At 41.7% G+C, this 19,542-nt stretch overlaps 2 protein-coding genes and 3 long non-coding RNA genes across 10 annotated transcripts in view; 2 read left to right on the top strand and 3 right to left on the bottom strand.

The window, feature by feature from the left end:
• The window catches only part of LOC127907996 (C-type lectin domain family 6 member A-like), a 90,521-nt gene extending 89,781 nt beyond the window's left edge, over positions 1 to 740 (bottom strand). The window contains exons 1-2 of one of the 2 annotated variants that reach the window (XM_052464913.1): positions 397 to 520; positions 136 to 258 (exon numbers count right to left, since the gene is read on the bottom strand). In XM_052464913.1, the coding sequence (XP_052320873.1) occupies positions 136 to 258; positions 397 to 511 (238 nt within the window). In that variant the 5' untranslated portion in view covers positions 512 to 520. Of the gene's footprint in view, positions 1 to 135; positions 259 to 396 lie in introns of both variants that reach the window. The other variant, XM_052464910.1, reaches the window with a different exon arrangement.
• The window catches only part of LOC127907998 (uncharacterized), a 49,065-nt gene extending 35,237 nt beyond the window's left edge, over positions 1 to 13,828 (top strand). The window contains exons 5-6 of one of the 2 annotated variants that reach the window (XR_008065854.1): positions 13,419 to 13,502; positions 13,671 to 13,828. This is a non-coding gene — a long non-coding RNA (uncharacterized LOC127907998). The other variant, XR_008065853.1, reaches the window with a different exon arrangement.
• On the top strand, positions 3,281 to 9,944 carry LOC118389371 (ubiquitin carboxyl-terminal hydrolase 37-like). Of its 2 annotated transcripts, XM_052464892.1 has the most exons (12): positions 3,281 to 3,823; positions 4,150 to 4,502; positions 4,902 to 5,099; positions 5,379 to 5,510; positions 6,133 to 6,265; positions 6,375 to 6,511; positions 6,690 to 6,789; positions 6,919 to 6,998; positions 7,193 to 7,443; positions 7,881 to 7,962; positions 8,799 to 8,934; positions 9,004 to 9,944. In XM_052464892.1, coding segments are annotated over exons 1-10 (1,440 nt in total). In that variant the 5' UTR covers positions 3,281 to 3,769; the 3' UTR covers positions 7,883 to 7,962; positions 8,799 to 8,934; positions 9,004 to 9,944. The 2 variants fall into 2 exon arrangements, with proteins under 2 accessions (XP_052320852.1, XP_052320851.1); XM_052464891.1 differs by having other exon boundaries at positions 3,281 to 4,502.
• Positions 11,192 to 12,854, bottom strand: LOC127908006 (uncharacterized). The gene is made up of 2 exons (XR_008065866.1): positions 12,617 to 12,854; positions 11,192 to 12,287 (listed from the first exon to the last, which is right to left on the bottom strand). It is a non-coding gene; the product is annotated as an uncharacterized LOC127908006 (long non-coding RNA).
• A 2,243-nt stretch (positions 13,829 to 16,071) lies between the features above and the next one.
• Positions 16,072 to 18,996, bottom strand: LOC127907997 (uncharacterized). Of its 3 annotated transcripts, none has more exons than XR_008065852.1 (3): positions 18,847 to 18,984; positions 16,807 to 18,327; positions 16,072 to 16,718 (listed from the first exon to the last, which is right to left on the bottom strand). It is a non-coding gene; the product is annotated as an uncharacterized LOC127907997 (long non-coding RNA). The 3 variants fall into 3 exon arrangements; XR_008065851.1 differs by having other exon boundaries at positions 16,763 to 18,327; positions 18,847 to 18,983; XR_008065850.1 differs by having other exon boundaries at positions 16,072 to 18,327; positions 18,847 to 18,996.
• Between the last annotated feature and the right edge of the window lie 546 nt (positions 18,997 to 19,542).

Below are 19,542 nucleotides of genomic sequence, written 5' to 3'. Positions count from 1 at the left end.
TATCACGCTGGATACTTAATAAAAATTCAGACACACGATAAAGTGTGTGGGATTTATGAAAATGTATGACTGTAGGTTTACTCACTGAGATTGGTAAGCCTCCCACAAAGAAAATCTCTGTCTGGAGCTGGTCTCTAACTTTAATCAGGTTGTTGTAGCTGGTCTTCAGCTGGTCTCTCTCTTTAGTCAGAAGGCTGTTGCTGTCCTGTAGCTGGTCTCTCTCTTCAGTCAGGGTGTTGTAACTGGTCTGTAGCTGGTCTATCTCTGTTGAGTCGTGATGATCAATGACTCCATCTGTAAAAAGGAAAAGTATGAAACATGTATCTGAAACACCATTAATGAGTAGGTATGATTAAGTAGGCTACTGAAGTCTCAGTAAAAACATACTAAACTTACAGTAGACAGACAGGCCTATGGTCCCAGCCAGTAGGAGAACACACAGCAGCCCCAGACACACTGCAGCAACTCCAGAGGGTCTCTTCCACCACTGAACATGTACTGAATCACACATGATTAAAGATCTTTGGTAATGTGTTTTACTGTATCATCCAGGATTAGGACAAATAACGGTATGATACTACAGGTTACTCTCACCTATTTAATGTGTGTGTGCGTATGTGAGTGTGGTCAAATACAGTAACTTATTCTTCTAACCTCAACTCTAATATACATCTGTAGCTGTGTCTTTTCCCTAGACTGTCCTGTGTCTGTGTGATTTACAGTGGTTCCTCAATTAAACGTTTTGAGATTATGCCGCAGGATTGAGAGGTCATTTGTGGTTTAGTATGTTACCATGCGTTACTGAATCATTGCTCCAGACCACCACAAGGGGGAGATAGAGCACTGATTATGCTTTTGGGTCCCAAGGTCTAATGTGTCTCTACCTGAATTAATGCTGTCAATGAATGGGTGATATAAACAAATATAAACTCATAATTGTGCATTCAAAATTGTATTTCAATGAACTGAATGATGAGGATGAAGAAGGTGGTTGAATGTAAAACAATAGTGTAGGTATTGCTATTTCTCTGTCCTGCACACACTCCCGAAAAAGACACCTATTTTTTTTTTCCACTTGGTCAGACGAAGCTGTAACTGGACAGTAGCATATTACTGACTGAAACTGCAGTTAGATTAGGTTTTTATTCTAAGACAAATGAAAATGTTTAATTATATTCTTAACATATATATGTGTAGGCATACTGTGGAATACAATCGATACTTTTGCAGAGCATACGACCATGCAGACAACCATCGGTGGACAAAGGGCTGGACAACGGGCCACACCGATAAAACACATGGTTCCCATGAAAGCAGTTGGTTTTGCTACATTCTTAAAACATGTTTCATTATGCAGAATTTGTGTGTTGGAGTCACTTTTAATTCTTAATTGATCTACCATTTCTATTATAGGACACCACAATCGATGGGGGCGCAGAGCAGTACCATTCTGCTCATCTGATGAAGGTGCACGTGAATCAGTATCAGTCATTATTTGCAGAGACAGATACTTATATTTTTTTATTTAACGAGGCAAGTCATTTAAGAACAAATGATTATTTACAATGATGTCCTAGGAACAGTGGGTTAACTGCCTTGTTCAGGGACAGAACAACAGATTTTTACCTCGTCAGCTCAGGGATTTCATTCAACAACCTTCCGGTTACTGGCCCAACGCTCTAACCACTAGACTACATGCCGCCCCAACTGGGATGGATCCCGAGGCAAATGTGGCTGACCAGTGAACCTCCAGGTGTTCATCATTAATACTGTGTCCAAGACTGATGCAACCCGAAAAAAAACTTGAGGTCACTGAGAAAGTCTTGACATGGTCTGCTCTCCCTTATGTAAGGAATGAAGCATCTTTGCCATGTTTAACATGTACTGTGGGCCATGTTTACTATGTACTGTGGGCTATGTTTACTATGTACTGTGGCCTATGTTTACTATGTACTGTGGGCCATGTTTACTATGTACTGTGGGCTATGTTTACTATGTACTGTGGGCTATGTTTACTATGTACTGTGGGCTATGTTTACTATGTACTGTGGGCTATGTTTACTATGTACTGTGGGCTATGTTTACTATGTACTGTGGGCTATGTTTACTATGTACTGTGGGCTATGTTTACTATGTACTGTGGGCTATGTTTACGATGTAGTGTGGGCTATGTTTACTATGTACTGTGGGCTATGTTTACTATGTTTACTATGTACTGTGGGCTATGTTTACTATGTACTGTGGGCTATGTTTACTATGTACTGTGGCCTATGTTTACTATGTACTGTGGGCCATGTTTACTATGTACTGTGGGCTATGTTTACTATGTACTGTGGGCTATGTTTACTATGTACTGTGGGCTATGTTTACTATGTACTGTGGGCTATGTTTACGATGTAGTGTGGGCTATGTTTACTATGTAGTGTGGGCCATGTTTACTATGTACTGTGGGCAATGTTTACGATGTAGTGTGGGCTATGTTTACTATGTACTGTGGGCTATGTTTACTATGTACTGTGGGCTATGTTTACTATGTACTGTGGGCTATGTTTACTATGTACTGTGGGCTATGTTTACTATGTACTGTGGGCTATGTTTACGATGTACTGTGGGCTATGTTTACTTGTCAGACTGCACAGTAGCTTATTAAACGTGTGCATTTTGAAATAGTAAAAAAATTAAGAATAATCAATAACATGTTTCTACCACGGTGTGTTTCTGGTTGATGGCCAATATTAAGTACATTCAAATGCATTTGTAAATTAAATCACTTTATTGTTAATTAATTAAGGCTCCTTTCTCTTTTATGTGCTGGAGTTATTTTAAAAATAAAGTAGGCTAATGAAGGCAACAAATTGTTGCTTACTGGAACTCCCAATGTCATCCAATTGTTACAATAGGATTTGAAGCAAAAGCCTACCTGCGTATGGTCAACTATTTCAGCACCGTTTTGTGCTGCTCTGAGAAAAGCAAGACAACTTAATAAACATATACATTTTTAAAAAGTAATTCAAAAATATATTTATATTGTACCACTGTAGATGTTGCAGGCAGTCAGAGATGAGTCCTGTTGTAAAGTGGAGCCTAAAGGCCAAAATGGGAAAACTTCAATGTATTCAATGCTTAAGTACTCTAAAACCAGATTTGCCCAACCCCTGCATTTATTATTATCCCTGCATTATCATTGTATAAAAGCCCATTATATATTAATTTAGAATCCTCTAAATGTAATTAGATCTACTATTGTAATTTGTTGATCTGAATTGATCTGCAAGTATTTTCATTTTGAGTTTCCGGTAAACTCTTTGTTTCCTTTCATGTGTCCAACCAATTATTATTGGATTATTCACCATGGCAACCAGTGAAATGTATTTCTGAGTTAGGTTGGCTTGTTTTCAGAATTCACAACGAAATGCCTCCAGCTGTCCATCACCACTGTAAATATAAAGAGTGGTTATAGAGGGTGAGCGTGTGTGTGTGTGTTTGTGCGAGAGAGAATCGAAACACACACAGTAACGTGTGTAAATGAGTTCCGAGAGCAGATCTGTTATCCAACGATTAGTTTCATATTAAAAACGGTTAAATGTTTCTCAAAGATGCTCTCTGGTGGTCAAACTATCTCTAACGCGCGTTAATGGCAACAATGTCTGACACTTAAATCATAAATAATGTGCCATAGAATTCTGCGGCAGCCCGCAAGTTGTGTCATACATGACCGATGACATCACAATGGTCTTAAAGCCAATTTGAACAATGGGTTAATGAGGAAATGTATCAGTCTTCATTGGTTATCGACATGGCTTGTTTCTGCTGGTGCAAAAAGGTATGAAATCAGGTCATTTAATCAATTAACAACTACTATAATTCTGGAGTAGTATTTTTCTCTTAAACCTAGTGGGAAGAATAAAAGTAAAATGACATTCTGATTGACGAATACGTAAAAAGTGTACATGAAATGTACATGAAGTTCGGCTATTGCAAATGTCACTCAATGTAACCTGTCTATACTGTGTTATTTGAGGTTTAGGATAGATACCTATGATTCTCCATTTAGGCCAACCTCTTCCTGCTCTCATGACCCCCCTCTTCCATTGGCTGGGGATCTGGGGGGGGGAAGTATTTAGCACTATCACATTTTCTTGTCAACAGAAAAAACGTCAGAAAGCAAATTCAGTTGATGTGGAGCAGAAGACAAGAAAGAAGAAGGAGAGGGGCACTTCATCCCCCTCTCCAATTCCATCTGACCGTTCTGAACGGAATGGCTCCGCTACCTCTGACCCCTCACCCTCTGACCAACTCTCCTCCCTCCATCCACCTCCCTCTCCTGTTAAATGTTCCTCTCAGCCTTGCTCTCCTGCTAAACAACCCTCTGTACCCCAGTCACCTGCCAAAAACCCTTCCCCAGTGAAATCCTCTCCAGTGGTGTCCCACCCTAGTTCTCCCTCTCCTACCAACCCTCTGGATCGTCATGGAGACACCAGTCAGGAGGGCACAACAGTCAGGTAATCCAAACATAAAGTACAGTGCCATCCTAGAGTCTCTTTGGAGAGTTGGGTTTAGTGCTACCAGACCAGGGCCAGTGTTAATCAACAGTATGAGTGCTGATCTAGGATCAGGTCCTCTCTGTCCATAATAATCTGATTCATTGATCTATGTAAAATGCAAAACTGACTCCTACTCTGAGACACTTGATAAACACAGTCCCAGAAAGTTATTTTCCTGAAACTGTAGTTTTAGCCTCTTTTTAACCTATTGGCCTGGTCTACTTGGTACACTGCATTTATATGGACAGCAGTACTCAGCTGTGTTTATAGTACAGTACAGTATTTAATAGAGAGACTGTGTAGAGTGATAATATCTCTGTGTTGGAGGCGTTAGACCTGTTTTGCTCCTTCCTCCAGACCTCTGTCTCTTCAGGACCACTCTAGTCCAATGCCCCAGAGACCAGTCTCAGCCACCAGAAGCATGACTCTTCCCAGGACCAGCTCAGCCACCAGAAGCATGACTCTTCCCAGGACCAGCTCAGCCACCAGAGGGTCAGAAGAGACCCAGGGGGCCAGAGGAGAATGGGGGGAACTGGTCAACATGGAACTTCTTGGGTAAACCACAACACACTGCAAATGCATTGAATATAAGTGATTTATTGTTTAGAGATCAGTGTCTGATATACTATGGGGATAGGGCTTACTATCGAGCATGTCCGTTTTATTAGATATTTATAAACCCATGAATTATGTCAGTCTTGGTCTAAAGGACATCCACTTCTTTGTGTTAAATATAATGTATCCCTTATCCCCTGCCATTATCATCACTTTATAGAGATATGAAGGTTATGATTAATCTCTATGTGTGTACTGATGGCTGCTTCTTCTTCACAGGTTGCCTAACATTGGCAACACTTGCTTCCTTAACGCCACCCTGCAGTGCCTCCTGGTCCTGCCTTCCTTCTCAAAGGAAATCCTGCACCAGGAACAACTCTGGAGCTCCTCCCCCTTCTCCAACCTGCTCAGGTAAGGGAAGGCTCAAAAGGAGACACTCACCCCACACACCCATTAATTGTGGTCATAAATTAAAGAAGGGACACTCTTTTCATGCCACTTCTACAGAAAGGGATTGTCATAGCAGGTTAAGATACCACTTTCACTAATCCTAACCCTTTTCCTAACTTTAACCACTTCATAGTTAGCTGTGTATTGTATTTATGGTTTATTTTCCAGTTTCTTTTTGTTTTTGGAATCTTCATAACCAAGAGGAACAACAATGACACACTGATTATGATGTAGGCATTTTGTAGGCCAATTTGGAAAGTGTAGAATGACTACATGACCCATAATGCTCATTGACTGAACATTCCACCTTACCGTGGGAAATTTGGTAGTTTTTTAAAATGCTCTGGAATTGAGAGCAGTATCCAAACCAAATATCTTATGAGAATAAACAACACATTTTTGTTGTTTGGCTTCATTGTCCGTCCTCAAAGGTGAAATTGCATCAAATCGAATGAAAAAATTCTAATGATGGGGTGCCACTAGATAAAACATATTTGTATTTACTCATCTGCCTCTTCAGGCGTCAGCCAGTAGGTTGACACCATCCAGTCAGCTGCTAACTTACTCTCTGTCTCCCCTACAGGTGTCTGTCTGATGTGCACCGTTCGGGTTTACCTGACAGTGTGGCAAACCAGGCCTCAAAAGCAGACCTCATGTGGAAGGTCAAGTACTCCTTGTCAGGATACGATTTGAAGTATCTGGGGGACACGCAACAGGTAACTGAGGCACTACTCTCTTGTGTACGAGTGCTCTTCTTGCAAGGGTTCATTTTCTCTTCATCATTTGCTTTTATCTTGGTGTGTTTCTGTCTCTTCCTCATCATAGGACGCACACGAGTTACTCATCAATATGCTGTGCCAGCTGAAGGAGGAGGGCATGATTCTGAAGACACTCGGGATGAACTATACCTGCCCTGTTTCCCAGCTGGAGTTCCAGCTTGTGTCGGTGCGCACATGTACCAGGTAAGAGCTCCCATTGGTTGTAATGTATCTACTGAGAACATGATCTTTCTATATGTATATATATATATATACAGTATATATTAATATTACAAAACACATGGCAGAACAGAAACATTGTAGAGTCCTGAAACAGAAACAGACTTGATGCATTTTTCTTCTCTTTGTCCTGCTTCTGAAGCTGTGGGCGCGAGTCGTCTACCAGAGAGGACTACAACCACCTCTCATTGGACTTCAGCCCTGAGCGCACCTTGCTGAACAGCCTAGCACTCACTTTCAAAGTCAGCACTTAGGGCTCAGCCCTGCATGTAGAGACTAACACCCAGGGCAAGCTGCCCACTGCCTCAGAATACGCTATCTTATTATTGTAGTGGTATCATTCATTATGTAATGCTTTTGTTTCTAACCAGAGTGAACAGGTTGAATTCACATGTGAGGGCTGTAAAGGCCTCCACGCCTCAAAGGTGGAGCAGTTCCACACACTGCCTCTGTGAGTTGTCCCTTTATAACCTCTCATAGTACTAGCAGTGTTTAATGTCCTGAGCCTTTAGGAGTAGTTACCTTCCTGAGCAGGTTGTAGGACTTAGAGCTGAGCACCACCAAACAAATTTCACTCATCTGTTATTTTGTTGACTGGTTTCATTGTCTGTCTGTTCATCTCTCTTCCTCTCTGTTTCTGGGCAGTGTGCTGGTTCTGCATCTGAAGAGGTTTGGAGGACCTGGGGGGTTGGAGAAGCTGGAGGCTCCTCTTTTGTTTCCTTCGGAGCTGAGGCTCTCCACCCTCTGTGGGGACATGGTGCCACACCTGCACAGTGCCAGCCCACAGGCCCTCACCAACCAGGCCCCCAGCATCCAGGGGTCCATCCCCCAGACCCTCGCCAGCCAAGTCTCCAGCCCACCTGGAGTGGCCAAAGACAGCGCCCTCTGCTGTTCATGTAGGTCATGGCACCATAATACTATTCTTGCTCCAACACCACACAAACCACCCACTCCCAAAACGGTCCTGCTGACAGAGAAGCTGGAAGCTGCAATTTAAAATATTTCTCAGATATCTTTAGTGATGTATGGGAGCTGTTTTAGTCCAGAGCAATTCAGACAAGTGACCACGTTTTCACAGCTCTTGATATGTATATTTGACCCCTCAGATTCAAAGGAGCAGGAACTAGGGAAAGTGTTGCTGACAGCCTCAGTGGTGAGAAGAGAGAGAGAGAGTGAAACCAGTGAAAAATAAGTTATGACAGAACACTGAGATAGTTATGAGGAGTACATGATGTAGTAGACCTGTAGTAGACTAGTACTGTAGTAGACTGTAGACAGTGTGGTGGACTGTAGAGGAAATGAGAATCCTATGATCACATGTGTTTTCTTACAGAAGCAGAAGCCAGTACAGTCAGTGAATGGTTACTACCAGCTGACTGGCGTAGTCTCTCATTTGGGAGGCTCCGCAAACTCCGGTAAGTAAATACCATCAAACACACACATGCAGATGCACAATACATATGACATCAGCTGAATTCCAAATCACTCCCTTCTCCTTGGATCTCAATTTGCATGTTCACGTGTGCCTCTGCCGTATACACAAGCATCCCAAAGCTGAGGGAGTGAACATTATCGAGGGTGAAGGCCAGGGATCATCAACTAGATTCAGCCTCGGGTCCAGTTTTTTTCTTAGCCAGATGGGAAGGGGTGTGGAACAAAATTACAAATAATTTGTAGACTGCAAATATACTGTAGGAAGGCCAAACAGATATAATGTTTGACTTATTTCAAACCTTGCTTACATTTGTGTACAACCACATATATCTCTTTATTGTGCGTGGGAACACTTTGTAACAGATTTCCAAAATGAAAATCACTTGGAGCTGATTTGCTGGTGTTTTTACAGTCTTTTAACAATAACTTTTTATTTGGTCAGAAAACATAGGGGGCCAAATAAAATCACCCTTGGGCCAAATTTGTCCCGCGGGCCGCCATTTGGGGATTCCTGGGGTAGGGGATAATTAGACCCTCCAACAGCCATTTCGGCCAAGCCAGCAAGGCTGCAAGCTTCAGAGAGAAGTGTCATCCCAACAAGCACTGCAATATGTTTAGAGTTTGCTCAATTTAATTCAAAGGAATGGAGAGGCATGTCTAATTTAATGCCATGTGTATTTGTTTATCTCTGATTTCAAAACTTGACACATGTAACAGATAAAATACCTCCCAAATGAACTGTTTAACTGTTACAAAACACTCTATTACCCACAATAGCCTGATCTTTGACCTCTAGTCTGTCTTCCTTGTTCCACAGGGCACTACATTAGTGACATATTGCATGCCAGTGGAAACTGGTTCTGCTGTAACGACAGCCAGGTGTCAATGTCCAATGAAGCCACTGTGCTGAGGACCAGAGCCCGGAGTGCCTACATGCTCTTCTATATGTTCAGGTACTGCTTACTCTCACCATCTATATTCTTGTGTTGCTATTTATGTAAACGGTTCCTTTCACCCTACAGGGCAATAGAGCGGGAGGCCCCAGCACACAGGGCCTAACAGGGCCACCAGCGTCAGCGCCAGCCTAAACAGGGGCAGCACCTGGACCAGCCCCAACACCCTCAGACCTGTCTCAACAGGGGTAGTACCAGGCCCTGCCTCAAAACCCCCTGCCCAGCCTCAACACTCACGCACCTGCCTCGAAAGGGGTAGCACTGGGCTCAACATCAACAACCCCGAGCCCAGCCACAACAGCACTGGGCTCAACATCAACACACCCAGCCCAGCCTCAACATGGGAAGAACCAGGCCCAGCCTCAACATGGGCAGAACAAAACCCAGCCCCAACACCCTCAGACCTGCCTCAACAGGTGCAGCATTCAGCCCGACTTCAATCATGCTGCTCTTCAACACTAGCATGAACATTCTTTTAGTAGCTTATGTCATAAATACCTGCCCTTGATTTGACTACTTCACCTAATGTATAAAGCTCATGTAAAAAAACACAAAGTATACACACTAAATGTAGTACACATGTAAATGTGGTGGATAGAGAGTGTGATTATTTATTTATTTATATTATTATTTATATTTATATTTATCGTCTGGGATTCAGGCCGGTCCTAACAGGAAACGTGACAAAGGGAAGCAGCTGTAATGGAGCCTTCTAACACCCAATCAGGTCTGGAGGAGGAATGTCACATAAAGATTCAGAGATGCTATGAGTATCTTTTGAAGTTACTCTCCAGTTGTATTCCATTTGAATAAATACAGACATGAAAATGCTGGGCTACGGATGTGACCTTGGTTCTGTGAGTAGAGTAACGGGTCACCAAACAACCTATGGGAACTCCTTCCCTTTATCGTGATGTGATTGAGATGCTTAATATCAACGATGTTTACAATGACGCCACACCCTTACTGTACCATTGTGACCTGTCACTATTAAAGGATGTGTGACGTGACATACTGTCTTTTCTTATCTCCTAAACACTCCCTTATGTATTTATTTGGACAGTGAAGCTACAACTTTTCATTTGGCTCTATAGGCCAGCGTGTTGGATTGGAGATCAAATGTTTCATATGGGGTGACTGTACAGAATGTCACCTTTCATTTAATGAATGGTAAATAATGTTGAGTGAGAAAGTTACAGAGGATCATACCTCCAAGACATGCTAACCTCTCACCATTACCAATAATAGGGGAGGTTAGCATTTTATATCATATCCCCAAGACATGCTAACCTCTCACCATTACCAATAATAGGGGAGGTTAGCATTTTATATCATATCCCCAAGACATGCTAACCTCTCACCATTACCAATAATAGTGGAGGTTAGCATTTTATATCATACCCCCAAGACATGCTAACCTCTCACCATTACCAATAATAGGGAGGTTAGCATTTTATATCATACCCCCAAGACATGCTAACCTCTCACCATTACCAATAATAGGGAGGTTAGCATTTTATATCATACCCCCAAGACATGCTAACCTCTCACCATTACCAATAATAGGGGAGGTTAGCATTTTATATCATACCCCCAAGACATGCTAACCTCTCACCATTACCAATAATAGGGGAGGTTAGCATTTTATATCATACCTCCAAGACATGCTAACCTCTCACCATTACCAATAATAGGGGAGGTTAGCATTTTATATCATACCCCCAAGACATGCTAACCTCTCACCATTACCAATAATAGTGGATTTTAGCATTTTATATCATACCCCCAAGACATGCTAATATAATATAATACATGATATGACTCCTACCAGCCTTAGTGTGATAATATACTACATGATATGACTCCCACCAGCCTTAGTGTGATAATATAATACATGATATGACTCCCACCAGCCTTAGTGTGATAATATAATACATGATATGACTCCCACCAGCCTTAGTTTGATAATATAATACATGATATACTCTCTGTGTGTATGTGTTGTGTCTTTGTGTGTGTGTTGTGTGTGTGGATGCTTGTGTGCTTGTGTACGTGCCTCTTAGATCTAACCTCTGTTGTTTTCAGGTCACATTATTTTATTGATCCAATCACATCCAATCAGGAAGCTGGTACTCCTGCTGGGACATTGTTTCCTTGTTAGTTGACTTTCAGAGCCTTGAAAATGTTCCTAATGAAAACTATTAATACAAGCATTTTACAGAGTAAAGTCCCAATGGGCAGAGACGTCAATTCAATGTCTATTCCACGTTGGTTCAGCGTAATTTTATTGAAATGAAATTGATACAATGTTGATTCAACCAATGTGTACCCATTAAGGTATGTCTACACACTCCTTTTATTAAATCTTAACACAACTATTCTTATTTTCTTTCTGCCTTTCTCTTAATTTTCTTCTTCATCTCAGTTTGTGTTTCTTCAATTCCTCACCTCCTATCAACCCTATTGGGAGAGAAGGTCCAAGGTCCCTCCCCTAGGATCTCCAGTGTGTTTTGAGTCTGTAATACCATTATTTCACCTCCTTGGTGAGTTCATCTCTCATTTTAACCACTAGGTGGAATCATCACTCAGGACCTTATCCAACTGAAGGGTTAAAGTTGATATTGTGGGTCTTCTAAAGACCCCCACCATTGAGTATGTTGTTACTAATTTGCTTTCGTGCCATTGTACTTTTGCTCACTCTATAGCTGAGTATTGAGGCCTCTGTCTGTGTCTAGCTTTCTGCCAAAACCCGCCGCCCAGCGTCTGTGAGGAAAGGTGAGAAAAGGGACTGAGGGTGATAGCGAGACAGAGAGAGACAGCGTTTGTTTTTCTCTAAAACAAGGGCAGATTTGCATACTGCTGAGACAGGTTCTCAGAAACCTTGTGTTAAGAATAACTTTAGCTGCACATGCAGGTTTTGACATAGGAGATCATACCATAAGGTGTGATCTCGGGTACATAAGAGGCCGTCTTTCTTTTGTTCAAATCAGAACTCAGGAGAGACATCAGTTGTATGTCTGATGTTTGACCTTTGACTTCTGTCTACGGCTGTATTCTAATTATATATGCACATTTTAAGTATTCCTTATCTGTTAAGTAAATAACGGAGCCCAGAAAAGTGGAACCAACACAACCATTAACATAACTATGGGAAAGAAGAGAGAAAGGGGAGACAGACAGACAGACAGACAGACAGACAGACAGACAGACAGACAGACAGACAGACAGACAGACAGACAGACAGACAGACAGACAGACAGACAGACAGACAGACAGACAGACAGACAGAGACAGAGTACATCTCAACACAGCCCTCCTGCACTCTATCATCAGGCTGTCCTTTCCCCCAGTACCTAAACAACACAGAGAACCAGACAGTCAGAAAATGTGGTAAAAATATCCTCCTCAATTATATACAGTCCTATGTTTTCTCAGCTTAAAAGACACACTCTGTAAGATGATCATACCATTATCAAGAATGGACCATCAATACATTTGATATTTTACTCTTTCAATTACATGTTCATGTGTCAATATTACCTGGTTTCTATAATACATCTATAGTTCTCATTGAATTACATCCATGTTTTTAAACATACATTTTGATGAATATGACTGGAAGAAATACATCATTGTTGTTTTGTATCTCCATATCACAAGGTAAAATGGTAAAATCTCTCACCCTGTGGTCAGTGATGTGCCATCCACCCACTTCCAGGTCTCCTCAGTAACAGTCAGTCAGACCATCCCAGGCTCTCAGGTGGAGGTTGAAGACAAATGGTCAGTTGTTGAGAAATATAAAAAACTGTCCCTTTTAATATATTTTAAAATACTGCCCACATATTAGTGTACTGATGAAAATACTTGCTGAACCTCTCTCTCTCTCTCTCTCTCTCTCTCTCTCTCTCTCTCTCTCTCTCTCTCTCTCTCTCTCTCTCATCTCTCACCTGGTCCGCTATGCTGTTTATGATCACCAGGTCTGCCCCCCCCTCTCTCTCCACCCCCTCTTTCTCTCACCTTTCTCCCTATCCCCTCTCTACCCATCTCTCTCTCTTCTCTAGCACTTCTCTCATCCCTCTCCCCTCCCTTCTTCAGTCCTCTCTCTCCCCTCTCTCTCTCTTTCTTCTCTCTCACTTCTCTCTCTTCTCTCTCACCTCCATCTCCCTCCCTCCCCTCTCTCTCTCTTTCTCACCTGTTCCTCTCTGCTGTTTATGATCACCAGGACTGCTTCTCTCTCTTCCCAGGTTTTCTTCTTAGTAGAGAGGAAGTACAACTGTAGTCAAAGTTTCTCCATCCAGTTTGAAAATGCTGCTCTGTTGTAGAGCAAAGGTTTACACATCGAGAAACATAGCCAGTATCCTCATACTCATTGATATATAATATAACCCATTGATATATAATTACTGTTTATTTTACTTCTAATTTATTTATATCTCACCTATCACAAAAAGCTTTGCCTGAATATGGCCTTTCTCTTTAGTCAGGTTGTTGTATCTGGTCTGTAACTGGTCTCTCTCTTCAGTCAGGTTGTTGTATCTGGTCTGTAACTGGTCTCTCTCTTCAGCCAGGTTGTTGTATCTGGTCTGTAACTGGTCTCTCTCTTTAGTCAGGTTGTTGTATCTGGTCTGTAACTGGTCTTTCTCTTTAGTCAGGTTGTTGTATCTGGTCTGTAACTGGTCTCTCTCTTCAGCCAGGTTGTTGTATGTGGTCTGTAACTGGTCTCTCTCTTCAGCCAGGTTGTTGTATCTGGTCTGTAACTGGTCTCTCTCTTCAGCCAGGTTGTTGTATCTGGTCTGTAACTGGTCTCTCTCTTTAGTCAGGTTGTTGTATCTGGTCTGTAACTGGTCTCTCTCTTTATTCAGGTTGTTGTATCTGGTCTGTAACTGGTCTCTCTCTTTAGTCAGGTTGTTGTATCTGGTCTGTAACTGGTCTCTCTCTTCAGCCAGGTTGTTGTATCTGGTCTGTAACTGGTCTTCTCAGGTTGTTGTATCTTCATCTGGTCTGTAACTGGTCTCTCCAGGTTGTTGTATCTGGTCTGTAACTGGTCTCTCTCTTCAGTCAGGTTGTTGTATCTGGTCTGTTGGTCTCTCTTTCAGTCAGGTTGTTGTATCTGGTCTGTAACTGGTCTCTCTCTCAACTCTCAGTTGTGTTTGTCTTATAAAGGGAAAAACTCTGGAACAAGTTGTTCCTTTTATCCTCAGAATCTGTGATGTCTCTGTTACCTACAAAGTATAAACACATAGTTACTAGGTAAAACACCAGGTAAATAGGCCTAATAACCTGCACGTCTTACAACTAGGTGATAATCAATTAACCTGGACACAAACTCACAGTAGACAGACTGTGATCCCAGCCAGTAGAACACACAGCAGCCCCAGAAACACTGCAGTAACTAGAAAGGGTCTCTTCCCTGATCTATCAGGCTCTGTGGAAACAAACAAGAGACGTTTACATTGTTATTGTGTGTGTGTGTGTGTGTGTGTGTGTGTGTGTGTGTGTGTGTGTGTGTGTGTGTGTGTGTGTGTGTGTGTGTGTGTGTGTGTGTGTGTGTGTGTGTGTGTGATCTGCCTGAGTCGCTGTGATTGTGTGTTATCACTAGAGTGTTTCAGTCTCCGTGACAGAGTTGTCTTAGTTCCTACCTGAGTGATGGGTCTCTGTCTTCACTCTCCTCGGTGTGTGTGTGTTACCTGATTGCTGGTCTCCTGGTCCATTATTAGGAGCAGTGTCTGCTGTCTCTTCTCTCTTGGTGTTGGTCTCACCGTCTCTCAGGGTGTCTGCACTGATGTAGATATCCACAATCCTCTCCTCCATCTCACCTCTGTCAAACTTGACCTTCTTGTTCATATCTGGTTCAGCATTGATGACCTTTGACATCTTTAACAATGCCTAAGTCTTTCTTTCTATGTTGGTCTACTATACATTAAGTCTCTGATTCTAGAATTAATGTGGTGGTCTTCCAACATGGCCACCAGGAGGCGTCGTACATCAACTGCAAGCCCTCTATACGTTAAGTCTCTGCTTCTTGTGTTATCTCTGTCTCTGAGTCATCTGTTTGTCTCTGTCTGTGTGACTGCTGTCGGTGTTAACTCTAGGGAAGTATCAACAAAATGACACGGGTAGTTGTGGCTATGCTAATACAAAAATAGAACAAGTTTGCATACAAGTGTGCGTACTTGTGTGTATACTTTTGTCCGTGCGTGTGTATGTGTGTGTGTGTGTGTGTGTGTGTGTGTGTGTGTGTGTGTGTGTGTGTGTGTGTGTGTGTGTGTGTGTGTGTGTGTGTGTGTGTGTGTGTGTGTGTGTGTGTGTGTGTGTGTGTGTGTGTGTGTGTGTGAGAGATTGTTACAGTGATTATTGTTAAACCATTTTCTGCAGAACAATATAAATCATTCCATGTCTCTACATGATCATCTTGTCCAGAGTGTATCTCAACACAGTCCTCCTGTCCAGGGAAGCTGACTTGTTATTTATGATGATGGACAGGACACTGTAATACCAGGAAGATATAGATCATAGAGGGGAAGTGGAGAACAAAGACTAGCTGTTAACATATATTAAACATCATACGTAACAGCTCCAAGATAATTCAGGGAGTTTCCAGAACTCCTCCTTCCTTTCACCTTTCTGCTGATTTGGACCCTCTGTTTACTCCCAAATATACATCAACATGTTCAGGAGGTCCAGGACTACAAACATGGGTCATTATAATGTCCAGACAATAGATTTTACACCACAAGATTGGATGAGGAGTTTTTGAGTGATAGCTGGTTGAACCACTGAAAATATTCACTTCCCTTCCCTCTTTTGGGACCCATTTCGGGGAACAACAATCAAATATGAGCATTTGATATAGTGCTTACTTGTAACTTGACAACAAAGACTGACTGTCAAAGATTATTAGGTAACATCCTTTGATATCTCTTATACACTCATCGATTGGTGGTACAGTCACCTCCTACAGTGTATGTAATGGTGGTTTGGTACTGTTGAGAATGTCATCACCAGGCCTAAATTGGAGCATGTAAATATCTGCAGAATATATTTGAATGGGAAGTTATGTGAATGCACAAAGTCAAATGTACTGAATTCATGTTGAACATGATGATGTGTGAAACATAACTACTGCTACACAGGAAGTTACAAACAGGAAATAAGTAGGACTTTTATTAATATGATACTACAAACAAATACAACAATAGGTGTGTGTGTGTGTGTGTGTGTGTGTGTGTGTGTGTGTGTGTGTGTGTGTGTGTGTGTGTGTGTGTGTGTGTGTGTGTGTGTGTGTGTGTGTGTGTGTGTGTGTGTGTGTGTGTGTGTGTGTGTGTGTGTGTGTGTGTGTGTGTGTGTGTGTGTGTGAATGAGGGTGTGTGACGGTGTGTGTGTGAGAGAGAGAATGAAGGAGAAAGTTGTGTGCACTGTATGTGTTACAGTATGTTGTCATTGTGATGTTAAAGCACTTTCTCACAAACCCAGTTGAGTTTCCTGCGACATGATATGTCATTCCATGACTTTCGAGAACTCTGTTCTTTATGTATCTGAACACAGTCCTCCTCACCATATTCTGGTTTGCTGCCACCATTATCCGGCTGATGTGGAGACCAGTACCTACAGGGTTAAAAACAGTCGTCAGATATCATGGTTAATACCAGTACCTACAGGGTTAAAAACAGTCAGATATCATGGTTAATACCAGTACCTACAGGGTTAAAAACAGTCAGATATCATGGTTAATACCAGTACCTACAGGGTTAACAACAGTCAGATATCATGGTTAATACCAGTACCTACAGGGTTAACAACAGTCAGATATCATGGTTAATACCAGTACTTACAGGGTTAACAACAGTCAGATATCATGGTTAATACCAGTACTTACAGGGTTAACAACAGTCAGATATCATGGTTAATACCAGTATCTACAGGGTTAACAACAGTCAGATATCATGGTTAATACCAGTACTTACAGGGTTAACAACAGTCAGATATCATGGTTAATACCAGTACCTACAGGGTTAACAACAGTCAGATATCATGGTTAATACCAGTACTTACAGGGTTAACAACAGTCAGATATCATGGTTAATACCAGTACTTACAGGGTTAACAACAGTCAGATATCATGGTTAATACCAGTATCTACAGGGTTAACAACAGTCAGATATCATGGTTAATACCAGTACTTACAGGGTTAACAACAGTCAGATATCATGGTTAATACCAGTACCTACAGGGTTAACAACAGTCAGATATCATGGTTAATACCAGTACCTACAGGGTTAACAACAGTCAGATATCATGGTTAATACCAGTACCTACAGGGTTAACAACAGTCAGATATCATGGTTATAACATCACAATCCTAAATCATGTACAGAAATGTTTCAGTTTAAATTCAACTTTGTTGACTGCTGCCATTAATGACAATAACCTGTATAAATAAAGGTTGAATGAACTGAAAATGTGAGCCTTATTGTCAGAGTAGGTATCATATCTCACTCTGTGGTCAGTGTTGGTTTATCAGTTGAGTGTTGAGAACCTAAAGTATGAACAACACAGAGAATCAGTCCTACTCCTTACACTGTGGTCAGTGTTATTAGAGCAGTAGTGTATTACCTTGGGGTGGTCAGTGTTATTAGAGCAGTCGTATATTACCTTGGGGTGGTCAGTGTTATTAGAGCAGTAGTGTATTACCTTGGGGTGGTCAGTGTTATTAGAGCAGTAGTGTATTACCTTGGGGTGGTCAGTGTTATTACAGCAGTAGTATATTACCTTGGGGTGGTCAGTGTTATTAGAGCAGTAGTGTATTACCTTGGGGTGGTCAGTGTTATTAGAGCAGTAGTGTATTACCTTGGGGTGGTCAGTGTTATTAGAGCAGTAGTATATTACCTTGGGTTGATCAGTGTTATTAGAGCAGTAGTATATTACCTTGGGGTGGTCAGTGTTATTACAGCAGTAGTATATTACCTTGGGGTGGTCAGTGTTATTAGAGCAGTAGTATATTACCTTGGGGTGGTCAGTGTTATTAGAGCAGTAGTATATTACCTTGGGGTGGTCAGTGTTATTAGAGCAGTAGTATATTACCATGGGGTGGTCAGTGTTATTAGAGCAGTAGTATATTACCTTGGGGTGGTCAGTGTTATTAGAGCAGTAGTATATTACCTTGGGGTGGTCAGTGTTATTAGAGCAGTAGTATATTACCTTGGGGTGGTCAGTGTTATTAGAGCAGTAGTATATTACCTTGGGGTGGTCAGTGTTATTAGAGCAGTAGTATATTACCTTGGGGTGGTCAGTGTTATTAGAGCAGTAGTATATTACCATGGGGTGGTCAGTGTTATTAGAGCAGTAGTATATTACCTTGGGGTGGTCAGTGTTATTAGAGCAGTAGTATATTACCTTGGGGTGGTCAGTGTTATTAGAGCAGTAGTATATTACCTTGGGGTGGTCAGTGTTATTAGAGCAGTAGTATATTACCTTGGGGTGGTCAGTGTTATTAGAGCAGTAGTATATTACCTTGGGGTGGTCAGTGTTATTAGAGCAGTAGTATATTACCTTGGGGTGGTCAGTGTTATTAGAGCAGTAGTATATTACCTTGGGGTGGTCAGTGTTATTAGAGCAGTAGTATATTACCTTGGGGTGGTCAGTGTTATTAGAGCAGTAGTATATTACCTTGGGGTGGTCAGTGTTATTAGAGCAGTTGGTAGAGCAGTAGTATATTACCTTGGGGTGGTCAGTGTTATTAGAGCAGTAGTATATTACCTTGGGGTGGTCAGTGTTATTAGAGCAGTAGTATATTACCTTGGGGTGGTCAGTGTTATTAGAGCAGTAGTATATTACCTTGGGGTGGTCAGTGTTATTAGAGCAGTAGTATATTACCTTGGGGTGGTCAGTGTTATTAGAGCAGTAGTATATTACCATGGGGTGGTCAGTGTTATTAGAGCAGTAGTATATTACCTTGGGGTGGTCAGTGTTATTAGAGCAGTAGTATATTACCTTGGGGTGGTCAGTGTTATTAGAGCAGTAGTATATTACCTTGGGGTGGTCAGTGTTATTAGAGCAGTAGTATATTACCTTGGGGTGGTCAGTGTTATTAGAGCAGTAGTATATTACCTTGGGGTGGTCAGTGTTATTAGAGCAGTAGTATATTACCTTGGGGTGGTCAGTGTTATTAGAGCAGTAGTATATTACCTTGGGGTGGTCAGTGTTATTAGAGCAGTAGTATATTACCTTGGGGTGGTCAGTGTTATTAGAGCAGTAGTATATTACCTTGGGGTGGTCAGTGTTATTAGAGCAGTAGTATATTACCTTGGGGTGGTCAGTGTTATTAGAGCAGTAGTATATTACCTTGGGGTGGTCAGTGTTATTAGAGCAGTAGTATATTACCTTGGGGTGGTCAGTGTTATTAGAGCAGTAGTATATTACCTTGGGGTGGTCAGTGTTATTATAGCAGTAGTATATTACCTTGGGGTGGTCAGTGTTATTAGAGCAGTAGTATATTACCTTGGGTTGGTCAGTGTTATTATAGCAGTAGTATATTACCTTGGGTTGGTCAGTGTTATTAGAGCAGTAGTATATTACCTTGGGGTGGTCAGTGTTATTAGAGCAGTAGTA

Source organism: Oncorhynchus keta, chromosome 16, assembly GCF_023373465.1.
Source record: "Oncorhynchus keta strain PuntledgeMale-10-30-2019 chromosome 16, Oket_V2, whole genome shotgun sequence".
Lineage (NCBI taxonomy): Eukaryota > Metazoa > Chordata > Actinopteri > Salmoniformes > Salmonidae > Oncorhynchus > Oncorhynchus keta.
The sequence above is the reverse complement of the archived record's forward strand: the minus strand, read 5'-3'. Positions and strand labels throughout refer to the sequence as shown.